At 35.6% G+C, this 18606-nt stretch overlaps 2 protein-coding genes across 4 annotated transcripts; one reads left to right on the top strand and one right to left on the bottom strand.

Annotated features, from left to right (window-relative positions):
* Positions 1-3917: 3917 nt before the first annotated feature.
* On the top strand, positions 3918-14461 carry LOC145567759 (protein SPA1-RELATED 2-like). Of its 3 annotated transcripts, none has more exons than XM_081627131.1 (11): positions 3918-4146; positions 4958-6442; positions 7204-7361; positions 8396-9221; positions 9808-9954; positions 10595-10912; positions 11021-11080; positions 11647-12229; positions 12352-12421; positions 12562-12700; positions 13925-14461. In XM_081627131.1, the coding sequence occupies exons 2-8, from the start codon at positions 4988-4990 to the stop codon at positions 11836-11838; spliced, it is 3156 nt and encodes a 1051-aa protein (XP_081483257.1). In that variant the 5' UTR covers positions 3918-4146; positions 4958-4987; the 3' UTR covers positions 11839-12229; positions 12352-12421; positions 12562-12700; positions 13925-14461. The 3 variants fall into 3 exon arrangements, with proteins under 3 accessions (XP_081483257.1, XP_081483256.1, XP_081483258.1); XM_081627130.1 differs by lacking the exon at positions 3918-4146 and adding an exon at positions 4195-4381; XM_081627132.1 differs by lacking the exons at positions 3918-4146; positions 13925-14461 and adding exons at positions 4195-4381; positions 12937-13606.
* LOC145567760 (serine/threonine/tyrosine-protein kinase HT1-like) lies at positions 13761-16841 on the bottom strand. The gene is made up of 3 exons (XM_081627133.1): positions 15800-16841; positions 14560-15015; positions 13761-14174 (listed from the first exon to the last, which is right to left on the bottom strand). The coding sequence occupies exons 1-3, from the start codon at positions 16241-16243 to the stop codon at positions 13911-13913; spliced, it is 1164 nt and encodes a 387-aa protein (XP_081483259.1). The 5' UTR covers positions 16244-16841; the 3' UTR covers positions 13761-13910.
* Positions 16842-18606: the final 1765 nt, after the last annotated feature.

Here is an 18606-nt window from a genome sequence, read left to right as displayed (position 1 = left end):
TCTTTGCCGTCCCTACCCTAAAGATGAAATTTTTGTTGCCCTCTCTCAAATGAGTCCTTGCAAGGCCCCGGGGCCGGATGGTTTACATGCTATTTTTTATCAGAAATATTGGCATATTGTTGGTGATGATGTGACTTTATTTGTCAATAATATTATTTCTGGTAGAGTGTCGATGTCTCATGTGAATCGTACTAATGTGGCTCTCATCCCGAAAGTTAAGGACCCTACTTGCATCTCTCAATTTCGGCCAATTTCTCTATGTACAAATTAGCGTCAAAATCTGTGGCTAATAGACTTAAGCCCCTTCTCCGGAGTTTGGTTACTGAAAATCAGAGTGCTTTTGTCCCTAAGCGTCTTATTACTGATAATGCTCTCATTGCTCTGGAACTTTTTCATACTATGAAGAAGAGATCTAAAGGTCGTAGGGGTTCGATTGCTATGAAACTGGATATGAGCAAGGCTTATGACCGGGTTGAGTGGGAATTTTTAAGGAGATTATTGACCAAGTTGGGCTTTGCAGGAGCTTGGGTGGATACCATAATAACTTTTGTATCTACAGTCAGCTACTCTTTCATCATTAATGGGGTCCCTTCGACTGATCTCATCCCTTCTAGAGGTCTTCGTCAAGGGGATCCTATTTCTCCTTATCTTTTCATTCTAGTTTCTGATGTTCTTTCTAGAATGTTACAGTTGGCCTCGGAGAGAAAAATGATCCATGGTGCAAGGGCTAACAGGATCGGCCCCGAGATTACTCATTTGTTTTTCGCAGATGATAGCCTCCTTTTCACTAGAGGTACCCGACAGGAATGTTCAGTCATTGTTGATATTCTTAACAAATACGAAGCAACTTCCGGGCAAAAATTTAATTTGTAGAAGTCGGAAGTATCTTTTAGTAAGGGGGTTCCGTTACCTTTCAGGGTCACTTTTAGTTCGGTTCTTGGGATGGAAATGGTTGATAGCCATGTGAAGTATCTTGGTTTGCCAACTGAGATAGGGAGGTCGAAGAAAGCGGTTTTTGCTTTTGTGAAGGACCGCATATGGAAGAAGGTTCAAGGTTGGAAAGAGAAACTTTTGTCTAGGGCGGGAAAGGAAGTTCTCTTAAAATCAGTTGTGCAAGCAATTCCTACTTACCTCATGGGAGTATATAGATTTCCTCTTGGTTTGATTCAAGAAATTCATAGTATGATGGCTCGGTTTTGGTGGGGGTCGGATGAGAAGGGTAGGAAGATACATTGGAAGAGTTGGGATGCCTTGTGTCAACCGAAATATCTTGGAGGAATGGGGTTTAGGGATTTGGGCATTTTTAATCAAGCACTTCTTGGAAAACAAATTTGGAGACTTGCTACTAATGAGGGTTCTCTTGTGAGCCGAGTCTTGAAGGCCAAATATTACCCGCATACTTCCGTCTTTGAAGCTGCTCTTGGTCCAGTCTCGAGCTATTCTTGGCAGAGTTTGTGGAGCTCTAAGGCCCTTGTAAAGGAGGGGATCTTGTGGAGGGTTGGTGATGGTCGAAGCATAAATATATGGGATGATCCTTGGCTCATAAATGAAGGCAGCCGCTTTGTTTCTTCTGCCAGAAGACCTGATGCTTGCGATACTGTTGTTGAACTTATTGATGGTGCTACTTGCTGCTGGGATTTGGGGAAGCTGGATGACTTATTTAATGAACAGGATAGGCAGGCCATTTTAGCTATCCCAATCAGTGAGAGAATGCCTAGTGATGCCCTCACTTGGGCTTTCTCAAAAAATGGCTTATATGAGGTAAAATCAGCATACTTGTTGGGCATGTCTCTAGCCTTGGACGATTTTGATAAATTCTGGGTTGAGGTTTGGAAGGCGAAGACAACTCCTAAAGTGCGCCAATTCTTATGGAGATGCTGCTCAAATTCCCTGCCAACTTGCAGCATATTAGCTCATAGGCATCTGATTGATGATCAGATCTGCCCCTGCTGCAATTCAGCCAATGAAACAGCAATTCATGTTGTTATCTTATGCCCCGAATCTTACCAGTTGTGGCTGAAAAGTGGTTGTGAGGAGGCCCTTAAATTTGCTACTGCTGATTCCTTTGGTGAAATTTTGCTATTACGGGCTAAAAACTTGCAGGAGGACGTCTACCAAAAGAGCTTGTTTCTTTCTTGGTTTATTTGGTATCGCCGCAACAAATGGGTTTTTGAGAAGGAATGGGATGCTGATGAGGCTGTGATCCTTAGGCATATCAGACTTGTGCTCGACTTTGATGAATACACTGAAAAAATATACGGGGGTACCTCTCCTCCCTCTGAGACTACTTGTAGAATTGTCTTGCAGCCCCCTCCCTCTAGTGCCGTGAAGATTAATGTTGATGCCTCTATCTCCGATGATGGTTGGTTGGGTCTTGGCGCTATAGCTCGTGACAGCAGGGGACATGTGTTATTCGCAGCAGTGAGCAGGTTTAGAGCACATTGGGAGCCTTTGATTGCAGAGAGCAAGGCTGCTCTGTTTGGCTTGAAGAAGGCTAGAGATCTAGGCTATACAGACATCATTCTTGAGTCTGATTCTCTGCAGCTAGTCTCCAAGATCAAGAAGAACTCTTTCTCCTTTGCCTTTGTTGATGGAATTTTAGAGGATATTATTGTTGTTAGCTCGAATTTTTCTTCCATTGTGTGGTCTCATGTAAAGCGTGAGGGTAATTTCGTTGCCCATCACCTAGCAAGGTTAGTGCCGTTTGGTCGTGAACAATTGTGGGAGTACCTAGTTCCCAATGAGGTTTCCCCGTATGTACTTTTGGACAACCTTTCATTGAATTAATGCACTAACCGCTTTCTTATACAAGAATTATTGTTATGTTTTTTCCAATTTTAGATAGATGATTTCATCTAGTTGTGTCATATATCTAAAATGAAAGTATCACAATAATTGCACCGCTTCCTTACTAAAAGTACTTTAGCTTGAGTACGTTTCCTTAAGATGCCTCGTTAAAATCACGAAAATTATGTTTGATGGTGTCAAAATCAAATTATGAGCATAAAAAAAAAAAAAAAATACAAAAAATGTTCTTTTTTTCCTTCTCCATACCTATCTTTTAGGAAGATTTTCATAATATTTAAGATGTTTGAAATTTTAACTTCGATATCAGTCATATACATCCTTCACCGAGTCTTTATATTTTTTACTCTATTCATGTTTTAAGATTGTTGTATTTGACTTTTTATAGTCATTGTCGTTGAAAATTGATATTTTAGAAATACATACGCAAATGTATTGAAACAAATCCAACAATATATGAAATTCTTTTAAGTATAATTGATACTTGTACATAATTGTTTATATCTATGACAAACTTATAAATAATTGCATATAGTTTTATCTTTACTCCTTTTTGACTTTTTATTTAGTATGACATTTGGTTTCAAAAATACAGAGTACTACCTATGAATCTTATGATCTTAATTCTTAAATGTTCAACATCTTGTCTTTATAGGAAACTTCGTAAGTAAAATTACCAAAATTCCATTACATATTCACGGAAACAATCTATATCTCATGTCCTTGAATAAAATATATCTAGACACCCTTATGGCCTGTTATCTTCAACTTAATTTCAGTTTAGCTTTAATCAGTTCAGTTTCTAATTTCCTTCTCTCATAAACAATTTAGTTCAGTTTAATTCAGCTCCAATAAGTTTAATTCAGTTTAATTCAATTCAATAAATCAGAACAGACCCTTAATAGTAAGATCCTTTCATAATTTAATATTCATATTATCTACTATTGCAAATTAATTGATAATTTACCAATTCACATATCAAGAGTTAAAAAAAAAAAAAAAAAAAAAAAACCATTTCTCTTATCCACATTCACGTGTCAAACACGTGGCATACCCATAAATAAATTAAGAAAAGAAAGGCATAATAAAAGTGAGGGAAAGAGCATATAATTAAAGATCTCATAATAATCAACATCCACAATTCCACATTGTGAAGAAAGAAAGGAGTTGAGGAATCGAAGATCACTCAAACTAAAACATTTCTTCATTATTCTATTTCTGGCATGTTTTACAGCCACAAATCTCTTTCTTCCTACCCATACCTGAAAAATTAATTTTTATAAATTATTTATTATTATTATTATGATGATTTTGTCAGGACCCAGAAATTCAGAACTTGAGGTAACCACATATATTTTTTTTTAAAAAAATTATTTATTATTTATTATTGTACTGGAAATTGCCTTTGTTTTCTGGGCGAAAATTTGAACGCAAGATGTATCTGTAGCTTTCCATATTAGGAAAGATTAATGTGTGGAGAAAATTTTCTTTAATTAATTTTTAGGGTTTTTTTTTTCACCTTAAATCGTAATTCCCATTTCACAGAATACGTTTCTGGTGTTGATTCTTGATTCTGGTGAGTCTTTAATGTTGATTTTGAATTCTGGGTGTCTCTTGATTTTATCTAATTTTGTTCAATTTAACTTTTTTTTTTTTTTTTTTTTTTTTTTTTTTTTTTTTTTTCTTTTTCGAATTAATGGTTTATTTTGTTTTTGGGTGTGTAATAAGTGCATGCACTTAGTTTTGCTCATTTCCCAGTTGTTCAAATAGATTGAGTTTGATTTCTATGAATTGATTGTCGGTGGATAATGGATATTATGTGTTTTGTGTGTGAAATTGATTCAAGAATGTAGATAATGAGCAGGAATGCAGCTAAATTAGTTATGTTATGTTTAACTATACTTGTTGATGGATATTTTCGGCAAATTCGTGATTATGGTTGTTATGGTGGCTCGAATTCTTAGTTTTAGCATTTATAATGTTTGTCTTGATCTGATGCATATGTTTAAATGGGTTTTTGAAGTAAGTCTTAGTTTCTGTTGATTGAATTTGGTTTGCTACAAGTTTTTTTTTTTTTTTTTTTTTTTTTGTGTAAATATGGTGGTCGTTTCAACTCAATGCTCTCATTATTGTTATTATTTTTAAATCGTAGATGCTTTTGGTGCATTGAGGATTGAGTAGCATGTATTCAGCCACTATGGATGAAGGGGATACCGAGGATGTGGCTCCTGTGAGTCGAGCAGAGGATATTCGAGCCCAAGGTAAAGAAAGTGAAAATTTGGTGGAGAGCTGCAATGTGTTGGAACCACGGGGGAGGGTTACTTTTAGGGAAGGGGATATCCGAAGGAGCTCAGTCCAACAATTTGTGGATATGTTAGGTGGAAACGATGTCAATAGTGATGTAAATGTAGTGGAAATTCCTCGAGATCCATGTACAAGTTACCATGAAAGTGGGGAGGTCAGAGTTCAGGAGCTATTCTTGGGAGATCACAGCTCTGGCTTTGGTACAATGAATGAGGGTGAGATGATGGATACAATTCTAAATGAGTGGCAGCATGGGTATCAGCCGAGGATCAGATCAGAAGCTGAAACTCCACATGAACATTTAATCCACAAGGAGAAATCCCTCTCAACATCAGGTGCTTGGAAAGACTCAAGACCTGCCAACGTGTTGGCTGGGCAAGAAATTAATCATAATGCCAATGTAAGCCCTTATGAGACAACTCAAAATGAAAGTGATGCAGTTTTGCAGCACGCCTTTTCATCTGGGGCTATGAGAATGAAGATTCTATCCAGATCTTCTGAATGTCCAGAATATTTTGTTAGGAATACACTAAAGGGTAAAGGGGTCGTATGTAGAGGACCAGTTTCTGCTGCTGTAGAACTGAGGGGCCAAAAAATTGCAAAGGCGGCTGCTGCTGCACCCATAGCAGCCTCCAATCTGCCAGTAAATGTGGGACTAACTTCTAATCCACCGGTAAATATGGGACCAAAATCTCCTTTTCCATCTAATTGTGGAGTTGCTACTTCTGCTGGTCGTGAATCTGTGAATGATGGCTTGAATTTAAGGGAGTGGATGAGATCAAGGCAAAATAAACCGCATAAAGTTGATAGTTTATATGCTTTTAAGCAGATTTTAGAGCTGGTGCATTGTCTTCACTCGGATGGCAAGGTCTTGGCAGATTTGCGTCCATCTTCTTTCAGGCTGTTGCCGTCCAGAAAGATTGAGTATTTTGGGTGCATACGTGCACAGAAGGAAATGCAGGGGAATATAATTGGTAAGGATATTCTGAAGTCACAGACTCTGAAAAGACCATTAGAGCTGGGTATGTCAGCCCAATCTTACTCGGTTGTGAAGCACCAGAAATCTATCGATAATGCAAACTTTTTCAAGATGAAGCCACAGTTTCAATTAGGATGTGGCCCTAAACCAATAACAAATAATATTGATGCCAATCTTGATGGTCCAGGAGTATCTAAGACTTCAAGCAGGCTACATTTGCTACCTTCAGCACAGCTGGCACTTTCTGTAAATGAACAACAAGAAGAGATTTGGTATAGAAGTCCTGAGGAGCTCTGTGGCAGGGGTTGCACAACCTCATCAAATATCTACAATCTTGGGGTCTTCTTTTTTGAGGTTTGTGAACTAGTTTCTTTATCTTTTGGCATCTTTCGTCTTGAGAAGCTTTTGTATATGACTGTCTTATCATCGTTCATCTTGAGAAACGTTTGTATAAGACCACTTTTTGTGAGTCACTACAAGCATGTGACCCTATTTGTGTTTCTCTCTCCTTTTGGACATACCCACCTGCAAGGTGGTCTTATTTAAAAATTTGTATAATTTTCTATGGACTATCGCTACTTCACAAGTTGTTTTCCAACAAAGCGCAACCTTGCAACATTCTACTTTAGGTCTATATGCTAATTAAACTGTGTCAGGGGTGCATTCTCTTGGACATGCTCACTCAACTAGTCAAATTAAGCTTTTACCCTTTTTAGAATACAATAATCCACTTCATGCCTTACTTAGACAACAAATTGTGTAGATAATTCGACGTTTCACATTGCATATAATGGAAGTTGACATGCCTCTGTTTCCTTTTGTATCTCTCTTGTTGGTGCATGACAAGGCTTTTAAAATATCAGATTGTCATGATTGCACTCAAAATTCTCTGTTTTGTGCTGCAGTGATGTAGGTTTTGAATTGGCGTGTATATGGCTACCTTGTCAGGCCATGTATTCCTCCTATACTTCATAATCAGCAGTATTTTTGGCTCATAACAACTTTTTGTTTCTAATTTTGTTGTCTACATTCTTCTTTAATGGTTTTGCTGTGTTAACTCTTAACAGGATTAAGCACATAGGCTAATGAGATTGGTTTCTGCCTTCTTGTTCCAGTTACTTAGCAGTTTTGACTCTGGGAAAGTGCAAGCTACAGCGATGTCTGATCTGCGTCATAGAATTCTTCCTCCCAACTTTTTATCGGCAAACCCAAAGGAAGCTGGGTTTTGTTTGTGGCTACTTCATCCTGAACCTTCACTTCGGCCAACAGCCAGGTACTGTATATTCCATCCAACGCTAGTTTTTTTTTTTTTTTTTTTTTTTTTTTTTTTTTTTTTTGTGGATCTTTGCTACTCTTTAAGGCCCTGTTCACTTCAGCTTGAAGAAAAATTACTCTACTTTCAGTAAATATCAGTTCTAATCTGTATAAGCCAGTTTTAAGCAGTTAACATTTGTTGTCATTAGTAAAAATTAGTTTTGATATTCAAAATCAGTTTTGATCGGTATATTACAGTACAATGTATTTGAAAATATCATTAGTCAATCAGGAAAAATTAGTTTCTTTTATCAATGCCGGCCTCGAAAATGATAATGCCTCTTGAATTTAAGAGATTGATATCCAAATGGAGAGGTGGAGAAGAAGGGTGAGGGGGGGGGGGGGGGGGTTGTAACTGCAGAGAGAGTAGGCAGTGGGCCTTCGAGAGTCTACAATATGTTGATAGAGATTAGTTGAGTGCCAGTTTCATTGGAACCACCAATGATCAAAATTGATTTTCTTTGTTGGTAAGGGAAATCTGAAGAGGACCAAGGTAAGGGCACTAAGGGGATGTTTGCCACATGGTAGTTCCTGGAATATACCCTTATCAAAGCTTGTTGAGCTCAAAATTTCGAGCTTGGCTCAAGCTCTTAAAAAGGGCTTCTGCACACTTGACTCAAGATTATTTTGTGTTTTACATCTTAATTACATTGACCTTTTCGAATATGGTATCTAAAGTCAAAAAAATTAAGAGAAATTTAGGATACATAGTTATTATTTGGTCATGATCCATGAATTTGGCTAACTTCATAGTTTTTTAATTTTTATGAAAAATACAATTATATAACAAGCCCATTCAAGCCAAACTGGTGCAGCTCACAAGACAACTTGATAGCACTATTCTTAATCTGTAGTATTCATATTGACATGTGACACCATACTGTATGCAAATCAGATAGATATGTGTGATTCTTATATTGAATTCGATAGCATTTGAGCTATTAGATATTTCTCTATCTTGGTATGCTAATTCGGTATCACTGGGTTGAATAGAGATGTTTTACAATCAGAAGTCGTGAGTGAAGTACAAGCATTGTGTGGGGATGAGAAATTGTCATCTATTCAGCAAGATGAAGGTGAATCTGAGCTGTTATTGCACTTTCTTTTGTCTGTGAAAGATCAGAAGCAAAAACATGCCTCGAAATTGGTTGAAGATCTTGGGTGCATAGATTCAGATATCAAAGAACTAGAGAAGAGGCACCAGTTGAAGAAGTCCATGACTGCAACTTGCTCAGGAGAAGAGGGATTGCTCTATGCAAGAGAAAGAGGTTTCCTATACCATGGAGACAGGCATTCTACCCCTGTCTTTGATGGAGGAGACTCAAGGTTCATGAAGAATGTTTCTCAGCTGGAAAGTGCTTACTTTTCTGCACGATCCCAAATCCATGAATCTGTGAATGATACTGTGGTTCGTGCAGACAGGGAAATTCTCAAAAGTAGAGAGAAATGGTATTCAGATCAACATGATGAAGAAATACAGGAACCTTTAGATGACCAAGGAGCTTTCTTTGATGGTCTATGCAAGTATGCTCGTTACAGCAAGCTCAAACTTTGTGGGACTTTAAGAAATAGGGATATAGTTACGAACTCTACTAATGTTGTCTGCTCTCTGAGTTTTGACCGAGATGAGGACTACTTTGCCGCAGCTGGAGTATCCAAGAAAATAAAGATTTTTGATTATCAGGCAGTTTATGACAATTCTGTTGACATTCATTATCCTGTTATTGAGATGTCAAACAAATCAAAGCTCAGTTGTGTCTGCTGGAACAATTATATCAAAAATTATTTGGCTTCAACAGATTACGACGGTATTGTCAAGGTTTGTACATCTTACATTTTTTTTAAAGGTATTTGTTTTTTGATGGGATATATTTTTTTTCCCACATTTCTTTCATGTCAATTAATTTTGATAAGTTATATGTTTATGTTCGTTCAAAATTTTTAATGCCTATTCCTTTATTAGTTGGAATCAGGATTTATTATGAGTCCATGTTTCCTTAATTGGCCACTAAAATCGGTCATCATTATATTCAATACTAGTCAATATTAGAGATGAGGCTTTGTACGCTTGATCTTATTTGACCTGTTAAAAGAAGGAATTATACTGGAAATGGTCGTTGCTTAATAGTTTATACAAACTTTCCGGGGAATTTTTTTTTTTCGAAGTACATATTTTACTGTTGTTTCATTGGGGTAGAAATTGTGAACTATTTGTCATGTGCTCATACCGTAATGGGCATAGCAATTTTGATTTTAATCTGGGAAGATACTAATATTTCTTGGGTCATATGTCTTCTCTTTTATTATTGCTGACCTGCAAATATCTCTCATTCTCTTGCTTTGTGTGTTTTCAATTTCAACTAGTGATGTTGACCTATTATTGCTTATTATATCATGAAAACCAGTTGTGGGATGCCAGCACTGGTCAAGAGTTTTCTCAGTATACCGAACATGAGAAAAGGGCATGGTCTGTTGATTTTTCTATGTTGGATCCCATGAAGTTGGCTACTGGAAGTGATGATTGCTCTGTAAAATTATGGAGCATCAATGAGGTAATTTACAAATTAGTCATACAATTGTTTGCTACATGTTTATCTCCTTATATCTGGCCATAATCCATTGCTCAGTAATTAATCCTTACTCTCCTTGTTCCCAAATCAAAGTCTCATTTTACCCAAAAACCTTGTCCCTTCTTAATAGTCGGTTTGCTTCATCTTATTTACGGAGTAGCTTAATTTATTTTATTTCAGAACAAAATAATTTAAGATTAAATAAGTTCAAAATTAAATTGAGACCAGATAAAAAAAAAAAAAAAAAAAAATTAGTCAGATAAATTCAGACAAAATTAAATAAGTCCAGAGAAGATAATTTCAGAAAAAATCAGATGAACCAGAAAATAATAGTTTCATTTCATATTTATCTGTTTCTTTTCATTTTTAGTTAACAAACCCCACTATCTATTTTTTTTTACTCACTTTTTGTCAACCAAACCCAACTATTGTTGTTTGTATTCATATTCACCTTTAATTAGACAAATGTCCAAACCTCAATATCTTATTTTTTATTCACTTTCTAAACATGTGTGCTAAATGGGACTTTAATTTGGCAAAGGGAATAGTGGTTAAGTGATATATCATGGCCCCTGTAATGGGAAAAATGCACAATATCTCATCATTTCTTAAATTTGGGCAGAAAAATTCTTTGCATACAATCCGGAACATTGCAAACGTGTGCTGTGTTCAGTTTTCTGCTCACTCATCCCATCTGCTGGCCTTTGGGTCTGCTGATTACAAGATATATTGCTATGATCTCCGTAATGCTAATGCTCCATGGTGTGTGTTGGCTGGTCATGAGAAAGCTGTTAGTTATGTGAAGTTTGTTGACTCTGCAACCCTTGTTTCTGCATCAACGGATAACACATTGAAGCTTTGGGATCTTAGCAAATCTAATGCTGCTGGCTTGTCCAACAATGCTTGCAGCTTAACCCTTGGTGGGCATAAGAATGAGAAGGTTGGTAACCTATATTTCAATTGATATGTTGCTTGATCATATGAACTTGAGTCATTTATATGGTTCAACAGATAATTCTGACTACTGTCCCACCTCTGAATTTTGCAGAATTTTGTGGGCTTATCTGTTGGTGAAGGGTACATAGCTTGTGGTTCAGAAACAAATGAGGTGTTCTTTTTTATTTTATTTTATTTTATTTTTTTAATTTTTATAATAATTTATTTATTTATTTTTAACTCTTCCCCTCCATATAGGGGCTGATTAAAGACTAAAAGAAACCTGAGTGAAATTTTCCAACACTTATCTAATATATATATATAGATTAAAGAGGGGTTTTGGGTGATTAAGTTCACTTTCCCAAATTACCCCTCAACTTTTTTTAAGACAAAAAAAAAACTAGCATCCTAAACTAAAAACAACTACCTCATCAACTGTTTTTTTTTTTTTTTAATTTTTAATTTTTTTTTATTTTTAAATATACTAATATTTATTATTTTTATTACCAATTTTTAAATTTGCACCCACTAGGTCACTAATATTTATTGTTTTTATTTTTTTTTATTTTTATTTTAGAATAAAGAGGAGAATAGAGTTTTATAGGTTTCTTACATTGCACGTACATGTTTCTTAGCTTGTGCACTTAATTGCAAGGAAACCTCAAAATTTTCTGACTAGTCTTTTGTAAATGCCATACCTTTTGGTACTTGTCTGACATCTCATTTCCTCTTGTTTAGGTTTATACTTATTATAAATCTCTTCCTATGCCAATTACTTCACACAAGTTTGGCTCAGTTGATCCAATATCTGGAAAAGAGACTGATGATGGCAATGGGCAGTTTGTTTCCAGTGTATGTTGGAAAGGAAAATCTAATGTGCTTGTTGCTGCCAACTCCAGTGGATGTATAAAAGTGTTAGAGATGGTTTAAGGATTCATATTTACAAAACCAATTGAGAATTTAGTGTGTCTCCACACTCCCATCTTATTCTGTATTGGAGTCCTCTGGCAACTGTTCTGTGAAGGGGACTTGATATGATCATGCACTCTTTTTTCATGAAGAGTGTGCCTTTGACAATGTTGCATTTCTCCCAAATGACATTGTACTGCAGATGTGAGGATGGATTGTTGTTGAACTAATGCTGTGGTTCTTGGTAATTCTCTAGCCAAATCACATTCTTTCTCAATCGGTGGGGCTGGACCGGCCGGTAGCAAAAGATTATGGGCTGAAGGGTTTCTCAGTGAAAGAAATCAAGTATTCTCATAAAATGCATGGGTTGAAGAGAGATGGAAGAGACTATATGCTTGAGTTTGAGTTCATGGTATGGCTTTGTTATATGAGTAACAAAACTTTCCTGGAATGGAAGGAGTCTTCATTGCTGCAGCTTAGATTCAGTTGTCTGTAGTGTGAATCAGTACAATAACCTTTCATTTTTTTTGGCAGTTTGTTGATCATGGTCCCAATTGCTCAGGAGTACATTTGATTTCGACTCGAGACTGCTTATTCCCGATGGGTAAACGTTATATACTAGTATTTTCTTCTTTTGAGAAGCTTTGCAAGTTATCCCATATGATGTGTTTTCATATCAAGAAAACAAATGTTCTTTTTAATGGAAACAATGCTTAGAAAAAAAAAAATTGTTGTGCTTTTCAGATACGAAGAGTGCATTACCGGTCAGGGTTCATCAAATGTGAATCAGGGACTTAATTAAATCTCATGAACGTTTAAAGAGCGCAGACCTTCGATCTTAACAGTGGCTGAATTTTGGAGGATTTAGAAGGCTTGACCAGAGGTAACTTTTAGTATGATTTATCTCCTAGAAACATGGGAATCTGATTTCCTCATTTTTGAATTTCTGTTCAAACCTGAAGTATATGAAATATGAATGCTTTACCTTGTAGCTTTCTGTATTGAGTTGTTTTCTTAATTTGTAAATGTGAATTTGTTTGTCTTGGTAGTCACGGTCTCATTTATGGACACTTGGCTCAAAAGTAAAATTAGCTTAATACATGTATTGATGTGATGTAGAATGTACAGCAACCATGAATTTGCTTCATACATCACCAACTATAGGTCTAGCTGTAATCGATCCAAATTTCCTGCTGAGAGGATCACTTGAACCGGTTATCTGTTCCGAACTATTAAAGGGATTGGCTGTTCAGGGTTCCCCATGCATTCTAGTGATCAGCAGACGTGCTTATATATTTGATGTGTAGTAACTCCTCTGTTCATGTTCAAGATATACACAGCATGACTTTAAAATAGAAATCCGTATTTCACTAATTTTTAGGAGAGATTAAACATAAGGACATCGTGTATATTGTGATGTCAAACTACCATTGATAGTTTGTAATTTTGTTATCCATAAGGCCAAAACCCCTTTATCACCCACTGAAGTCGTACTAATACGAAAAATTAATTCCAATAGTCCCAATTATGACTATTCTTCTTTCATTGGTCTCAACTTTTGATCAACTTAGAAAAATTGAACTTTTGGGGTATTTGCTTAAAATAGTCCCCAAAGTTAAATTCCTAAAATGATTTAGATGCCACATGTCACAATTGAATTGTTTTGTATTTTCTTTTTTAGCAAAATTTATTCGATATTAGTGATGGTACTTGTAAATTTCACAGGTACTAAATTATTACGGAGTCTTCACTAAAATGAGGTGAAATAGTGACAATCTTGATAGAAATATAATTGATCAATAATAAAATGAAGCATATGAAAATTAGTAACAAATACAATCATCTTTGGTAAGACTAAGACTTAGAGATAGGAGTATACCCTAAGCAATAAATGAAGGTCGCAATAGATATGTACACATAATTGACTTTAATATATTGGCATAAGTAAATAATCTCAACTAAATTAGGCAAGTGGTCATAAACTTTAGTAATTCAAACTAAAAAATAATGAACATTAATCAAGATCATGAATGGTGAATGAATGACCCTTTTTCCCATATTTCTTTTTTCTTCTAGATATTTGTTTTTGAAGGTCATGCGTTTACAGGTATAGAGGAGGGGGGAGAATTCAAGGTAATGCAGGTTTTGAAACGATGAGCTATTGCATTTGCATTACGTCTGACCAATCGACGGCGTGACACGAGGGGGAGTCCTTCCTTCACACACTCATCATATTCCTCAAGAGCCGCCACAATGTAACTAAAATCTGGCCTCTTGTTTGGGTTTGCTGCCCAGCATCTCTTTATTAGATGTGCTAAGGCAGGCTGACAACTTGCTGGTAAGGGAGGCCGAGCGTTCTGGCCATACAATAACACAATTAAACATCAGATCAAACCGGTTTTATGTTAATCTAAAATTCTCTTAGAATTGTTAGAAGTTATAATAAACTGTCGTGTTAAATTTGTTTTGTAATGTAGAGACTAAATGTCTAAATGCAAATTGTAAATGTGCTGTGTACTTTTGACATTCTAGTGATAATAAACTAGTTTTGTAGTGTAGAGACTAAATTTAGACAAGGGTAGTATTGTACACGGAGTTGTGCGATGTACTTTCGACAGTCGAATGATAAAAGGGTAATTTACTATCAATTTATCTCTATTTTTACGATCTAAGATGAAATTGCCACGATTATACTCTATAATTTCGATATATAATACTACATAAGAAAAACTATAAACTAACCTTTTCAGCAACAGCAAAGGCAGCTTGCACAGGGGTCATACCCTGGAAGGGAAGCAAAGCAGTAGTAAGCTCCCAAAGAACAATCCCAAAGCTATACACGTCTACCTTCCTTGTGTAAGGCTTTTCCTTGATCATCTCCGGGGCCATCCAACGATACGTTCCCATGTTCCCTTTCGTTTCTTGGCACTGTGTTTCCAAACACGACGTACCAAAATCTGCCACCTTCACCCTCATCTCGTCGTTGAGGAGCAGGTTGTTGGATTTGAGGTCCCTGTGGATCACCCCTTGTGAATGAAGGTACTCCATTCCTCTTGAAATGTCGAGGGCTAATCGAAGTATCGTTTCTGTTGACAGGGAGTAAGGCTCTTTCTTGTTTAGGTACATCCTCAGAGTCCCTTGAGACATGTATTCTGTAATTATGCAGTATACTGGTGGTTTCTTACATGCAGCAATAAACTGCAATAATCCACACACAAAAAAATAAAAAAAATAAAAAAAAAAATAAAAAATTGATATTACAGAAATTATTGGCCGGAGTGTTCTATACTGTTACACACTTGTACAAGTACCACTTTTTTTGTGCATGTTAAAAATCATCTAAACCTTGCCAAAAAAGGTAAAGCAATTCCCCACCACCCCCCCCCCCTTTTTTCCTTACAAAATACGAAAAGAAATTAACGGTCAACAATATTTAGTTAATAGAGTGTCACATTATTGTTATCTAAATCTTTTTTTTTTTTTCTTTTTTTTTTTAGTGTAAAGAGAGTCATAAAAGACAAATGATGTAAACAAGATTTAATCTCATGTGTTGGGTACCACCACCAAGACATTAACCAACTAAGATAGGTTAGTCCACTCGTATGTCTTGAATATAATTATATAAGCAGCAAAGCAGTAACCCTTAGATAAGTATAGATATGTGTTACTACAAGCACAAATAAAATTAGCTCACAATCTTGTACAAAGTTTGAAATTCTTTCTTGACTTAATATCATAACATGACTACCGCACAAATAGCAATATGGGTTCAAAATTGAGTCCTAATATTAATCATATTCATATATACATATTAGATACGAAACAAAACTTTCTTTTAAAAGTGTCCGTGCTACCTATACTTTAAGCATACGAAATTTTGGGTGCACTCTTTTCCTATTACCAAAGTAATATTTTATTTTTTACCCTCTCTTAAACATGAGAAATACTGTAATTAACATGATATATAAGCCTAAAAATTTACCTGGACTATATTGGGGTGATAAAGGCCAGAAAGCAATGAAACTTCAGAAGTAAACTGATGTTCAAGCTTAGCTCTTGCTTCATCTTTATGTGTTGGAATTCTGACCATTTTTACAGCAACTGCTCTCTGCTTATAAATCCCTCTATAAATCCTACTATGAGCTCCTGATGCAAATTTATTTCCTATAAATAACTGCGATAAATCTGCTGTCCATTCTTCTTTACCTTCTTGGTTTGCTGATTCTAATGCTTCTATGTTCTCTGAATCCAGTATCATCGACCACGATTCCAAGCTATCGAATCGCTTCCTCTCCGTGCTCTCGGCATCCATATCCCAGTTTCTTCTTGGTGCTTTCGCCATTGAGCGAATCGCTAGTGACTTCCTCCTCCTTCGACGAAGATTTAAACAGCTTAATGATGTTGGAAAACATGATGAGCTCTCCATCTCTTATTTTTATGAACTTTTTTGTAGGACAAAAACAATAATAATATTGTAAGAAATTTTTTATGTTAATAATTAGAAGAGGGTGCAAAAATTATAACTGGGATTTTTCTTCTGTAAGTTTGGATTGATTTTAAGAACTTCATGAACTGATTGAGATGCATGGCTTTTCGAAATTATGGCTATGATTTGTAGCATGCCAAAATTGGTTAACAGTTTATACGAGACAGAAAAACCCAATGGGTTATTCCACAATATTGAACCATCATTTTTTTTTTTTTTTTTTTTTTGTTAAACTAACCAAAAATGAAAAACAGAGGAAAAAAACAGGGGAAGTTTAGAAAGAGTACTATAGAAACATGCTTAGATTAAGGAGAAACAAAGGAAGGTATTGATTCAATAGTGGGTTATTCAACTTCATGGTCGCAAAAGATGGAATACAATATCTAGTTGAAATGAACAGAACCGGACTGGAATGGACTGGATTGAACTGAACTGAATTTTCGAGCAAAATAATAGAAAATTCAAGAAACAAAGAAAAGGAAAGAAAAATGGATTGTAAGAGATGTTCACGGTTTTGTAATCCAAGTGAAGTAGATTAGAGGAGAGAGAGAGAGAGAGAGAGAGAGAGAGAGAGAGAGAGAGAAAAAAAAAAAAGAGGATGAATTCAAAGGAGGGAATTCAGAAGTGTCTCGTGAATGCTTGGTTTGATGAAATGGGGAAAAGAGTGATCAAAAATAAAAGTGAGTGTCTTTTTTCTTTTTGTGTCCAATTAAATGTGAAGTGACCAAAGAAGCAAAAAGTGAGCGTTTTGCTACGTACTCTTAATTATATTGTGTATTAGTGGATCTATCAGCTATTATTACTCAAAGTCGGTATTAGATTAGAAAGATTAAACATCTAAATTTTATGTATTTTGGTGCAAGATAATAAGCTAAAGTTTAGCTATTAGTGGATTATAAAAGTTAAAAGTGGTAGTTTATGTTGACTAGTTTAAAGTTACATGTATACATTAATTAAAGTTAAAAGGGATTAGGATAAATGTACGAAAATGCTTTTAAAGAAATGGATGTTATAGTTTCATGTCTTGAGATTATGATGCATGAATTAGTAGAAGATAAAGGGTTGAGATTATTTGGTAAAAATAAAAATAAAAAATTAATCCAAATTCCCTATGATTTTCTTCCCCTTTTCATGCACGACGAAGAAAGGGGTTGGATAGGGTCAATCCCTTCAATTTTTGATGGGAGGGTTGGGTTTGATTCTCCCTAAATCTTGAAGGGGTTTAAGAAAAACGTGTCACTTCGAAAAAATGTATGGTTTTTTTTTTTTTTCTCTTCTTACCTTTTTTAATCCCTTCCTTACAGATTCTTATTGTAGGATGATTTTCAAACATATGGAGCTTGTGTTAACATTTTGTAAGAAAATCATATATTGGAAATAAATGTTGTAATAATACTTCCTCCAATTTCTTACTAGTATGATTTCTCACTTAGTAAGTTGCAGAGGGAGTACTATTTAGTCCTACTAGAAGTAAAGATGTTCACATTAAAGATCAAATTATCAAATTGAATTGCCCTTAATTAACCATCTTTACTACAAGTCTACTAGTGACATACTACTCTCTCTACATGACTACATGAAGCTTATCGACAACTAACCCTATATTATTTCATTCCTTTAATTTTTGCACATTACCTACGGTTAGTGTTGCTAGTAAAAAGAATAGGAAAAACAAAAAAAACAGGAGGAAGTTTTTAATTACTTTATACAATTGTGAAAATACACATGAGTTGAATCTTGTATCTAAAAAACCTAACACCCAAGCTATGTTTGCAAGTGTGTTCACGGGTATATCTTTTTTAAACTTTAATTTATGTATGCAGCCAATCAGCCATGAAGGGGCTTGGAAGTTAATCGTATGCAAAAGATTACTATTAAAAAAAAAATTAAAAATAAAAAAATAATTTTGGGTGCACAGTGCACCCATGTGTATATAACAACCTTTGTTGATTCTTGATTCAAGTTTTTCTTTCATTTTTTAATAGCTATAATGTTCTTTTTTATAGCTATTAAAATCTAGAGGGTTTAAGCTAAGTCGGAGTAAGACTGAATATTTGGTATGTCGTTTTGGCACTCAGAGGGGGACAAGCAATGAAGTGGTGAGTTTGGATGGAAAGGATTTGACCATGAGTGAATGTTTTAAGTACCTAGGGTCGATCATCCAGAAGAATGGTGACATTGATCAAGACGTGACCCACAGGATTAAGTCAGGGTGGCTTAAATGGAGAGCGGCCACGGGAGTGTTATGCGACCGCAGCATTCCCTTAAAGTTGAAGGGAAAATTCTACAGGACTGCCATAAGA

Source organism: Chenopodium album, chromosome 11, assembly GCF_948465745.1.
Source record: "Chenopodium album chromosome 11, dcCheAlbu1.1, whole genome shotgun sequence".
NCBI lineage: Eukaryota > Viridiplantae > Streptophyta > Magnoliopsida > Caryophyllales > Amaranthaceae > Chenopodium > Chenopodium album.
This window is presented reverse-complemented; position numbering and strand designations above follow the sequence as displayed.

What these genes read in the sequence shown, in the direction of transcription:
- LOC145567760 (XM_081627133.1), bottom strand. Translation starts at nt 16,243, where the DNA reads ATGGAGAGCTCATCATGTTTTCCAACATCATTAAGCTGTTTAAATCTT. An exon ending in ATCACCCCAATATAGTCCAG is followed by an intron (nt 15,016 to 15,799) that starts GTAAATTTTTAG and finishes GGATTATTGCAG; the next exon opens with TTTATTGCTGCATGTAAGAA. An exon ending in CCTTTGCTGTTGCTGAAAAG is followed by an intron (nt 14,175 to 14,559) that starts GTTAGTTTATAG and finishes TTGTATGGCCAG; the next exon opens with AACGCTCGGCCTCCCTTACC.
- LOC145567759 (XM_081627131.1), top strand. Translation starts at nt 4,988, where the DNA reads ATGTATTCAGCCACTATGGATGAAGGGGATACCGAGGATGTGGCTCCT. An exon ending in TTGGGGTCTTCTTTTTTGAG is followed by an intron (nt 6,443 to 7,203) that starts GTTTGTGAACTA and finishes TTCTTGTTCCAG; the next exon opens with TTACTTAGCAGTTTTGACTC. An exon ending in TCACTTCGGCCAACAGCCAG is followed by an intron (nt 7,362 to 8,395) that starts GTACTGTATATT and finishes TGGGTTGAATAG; the next exon opens with AGATGTTTTACAATCAGAAG.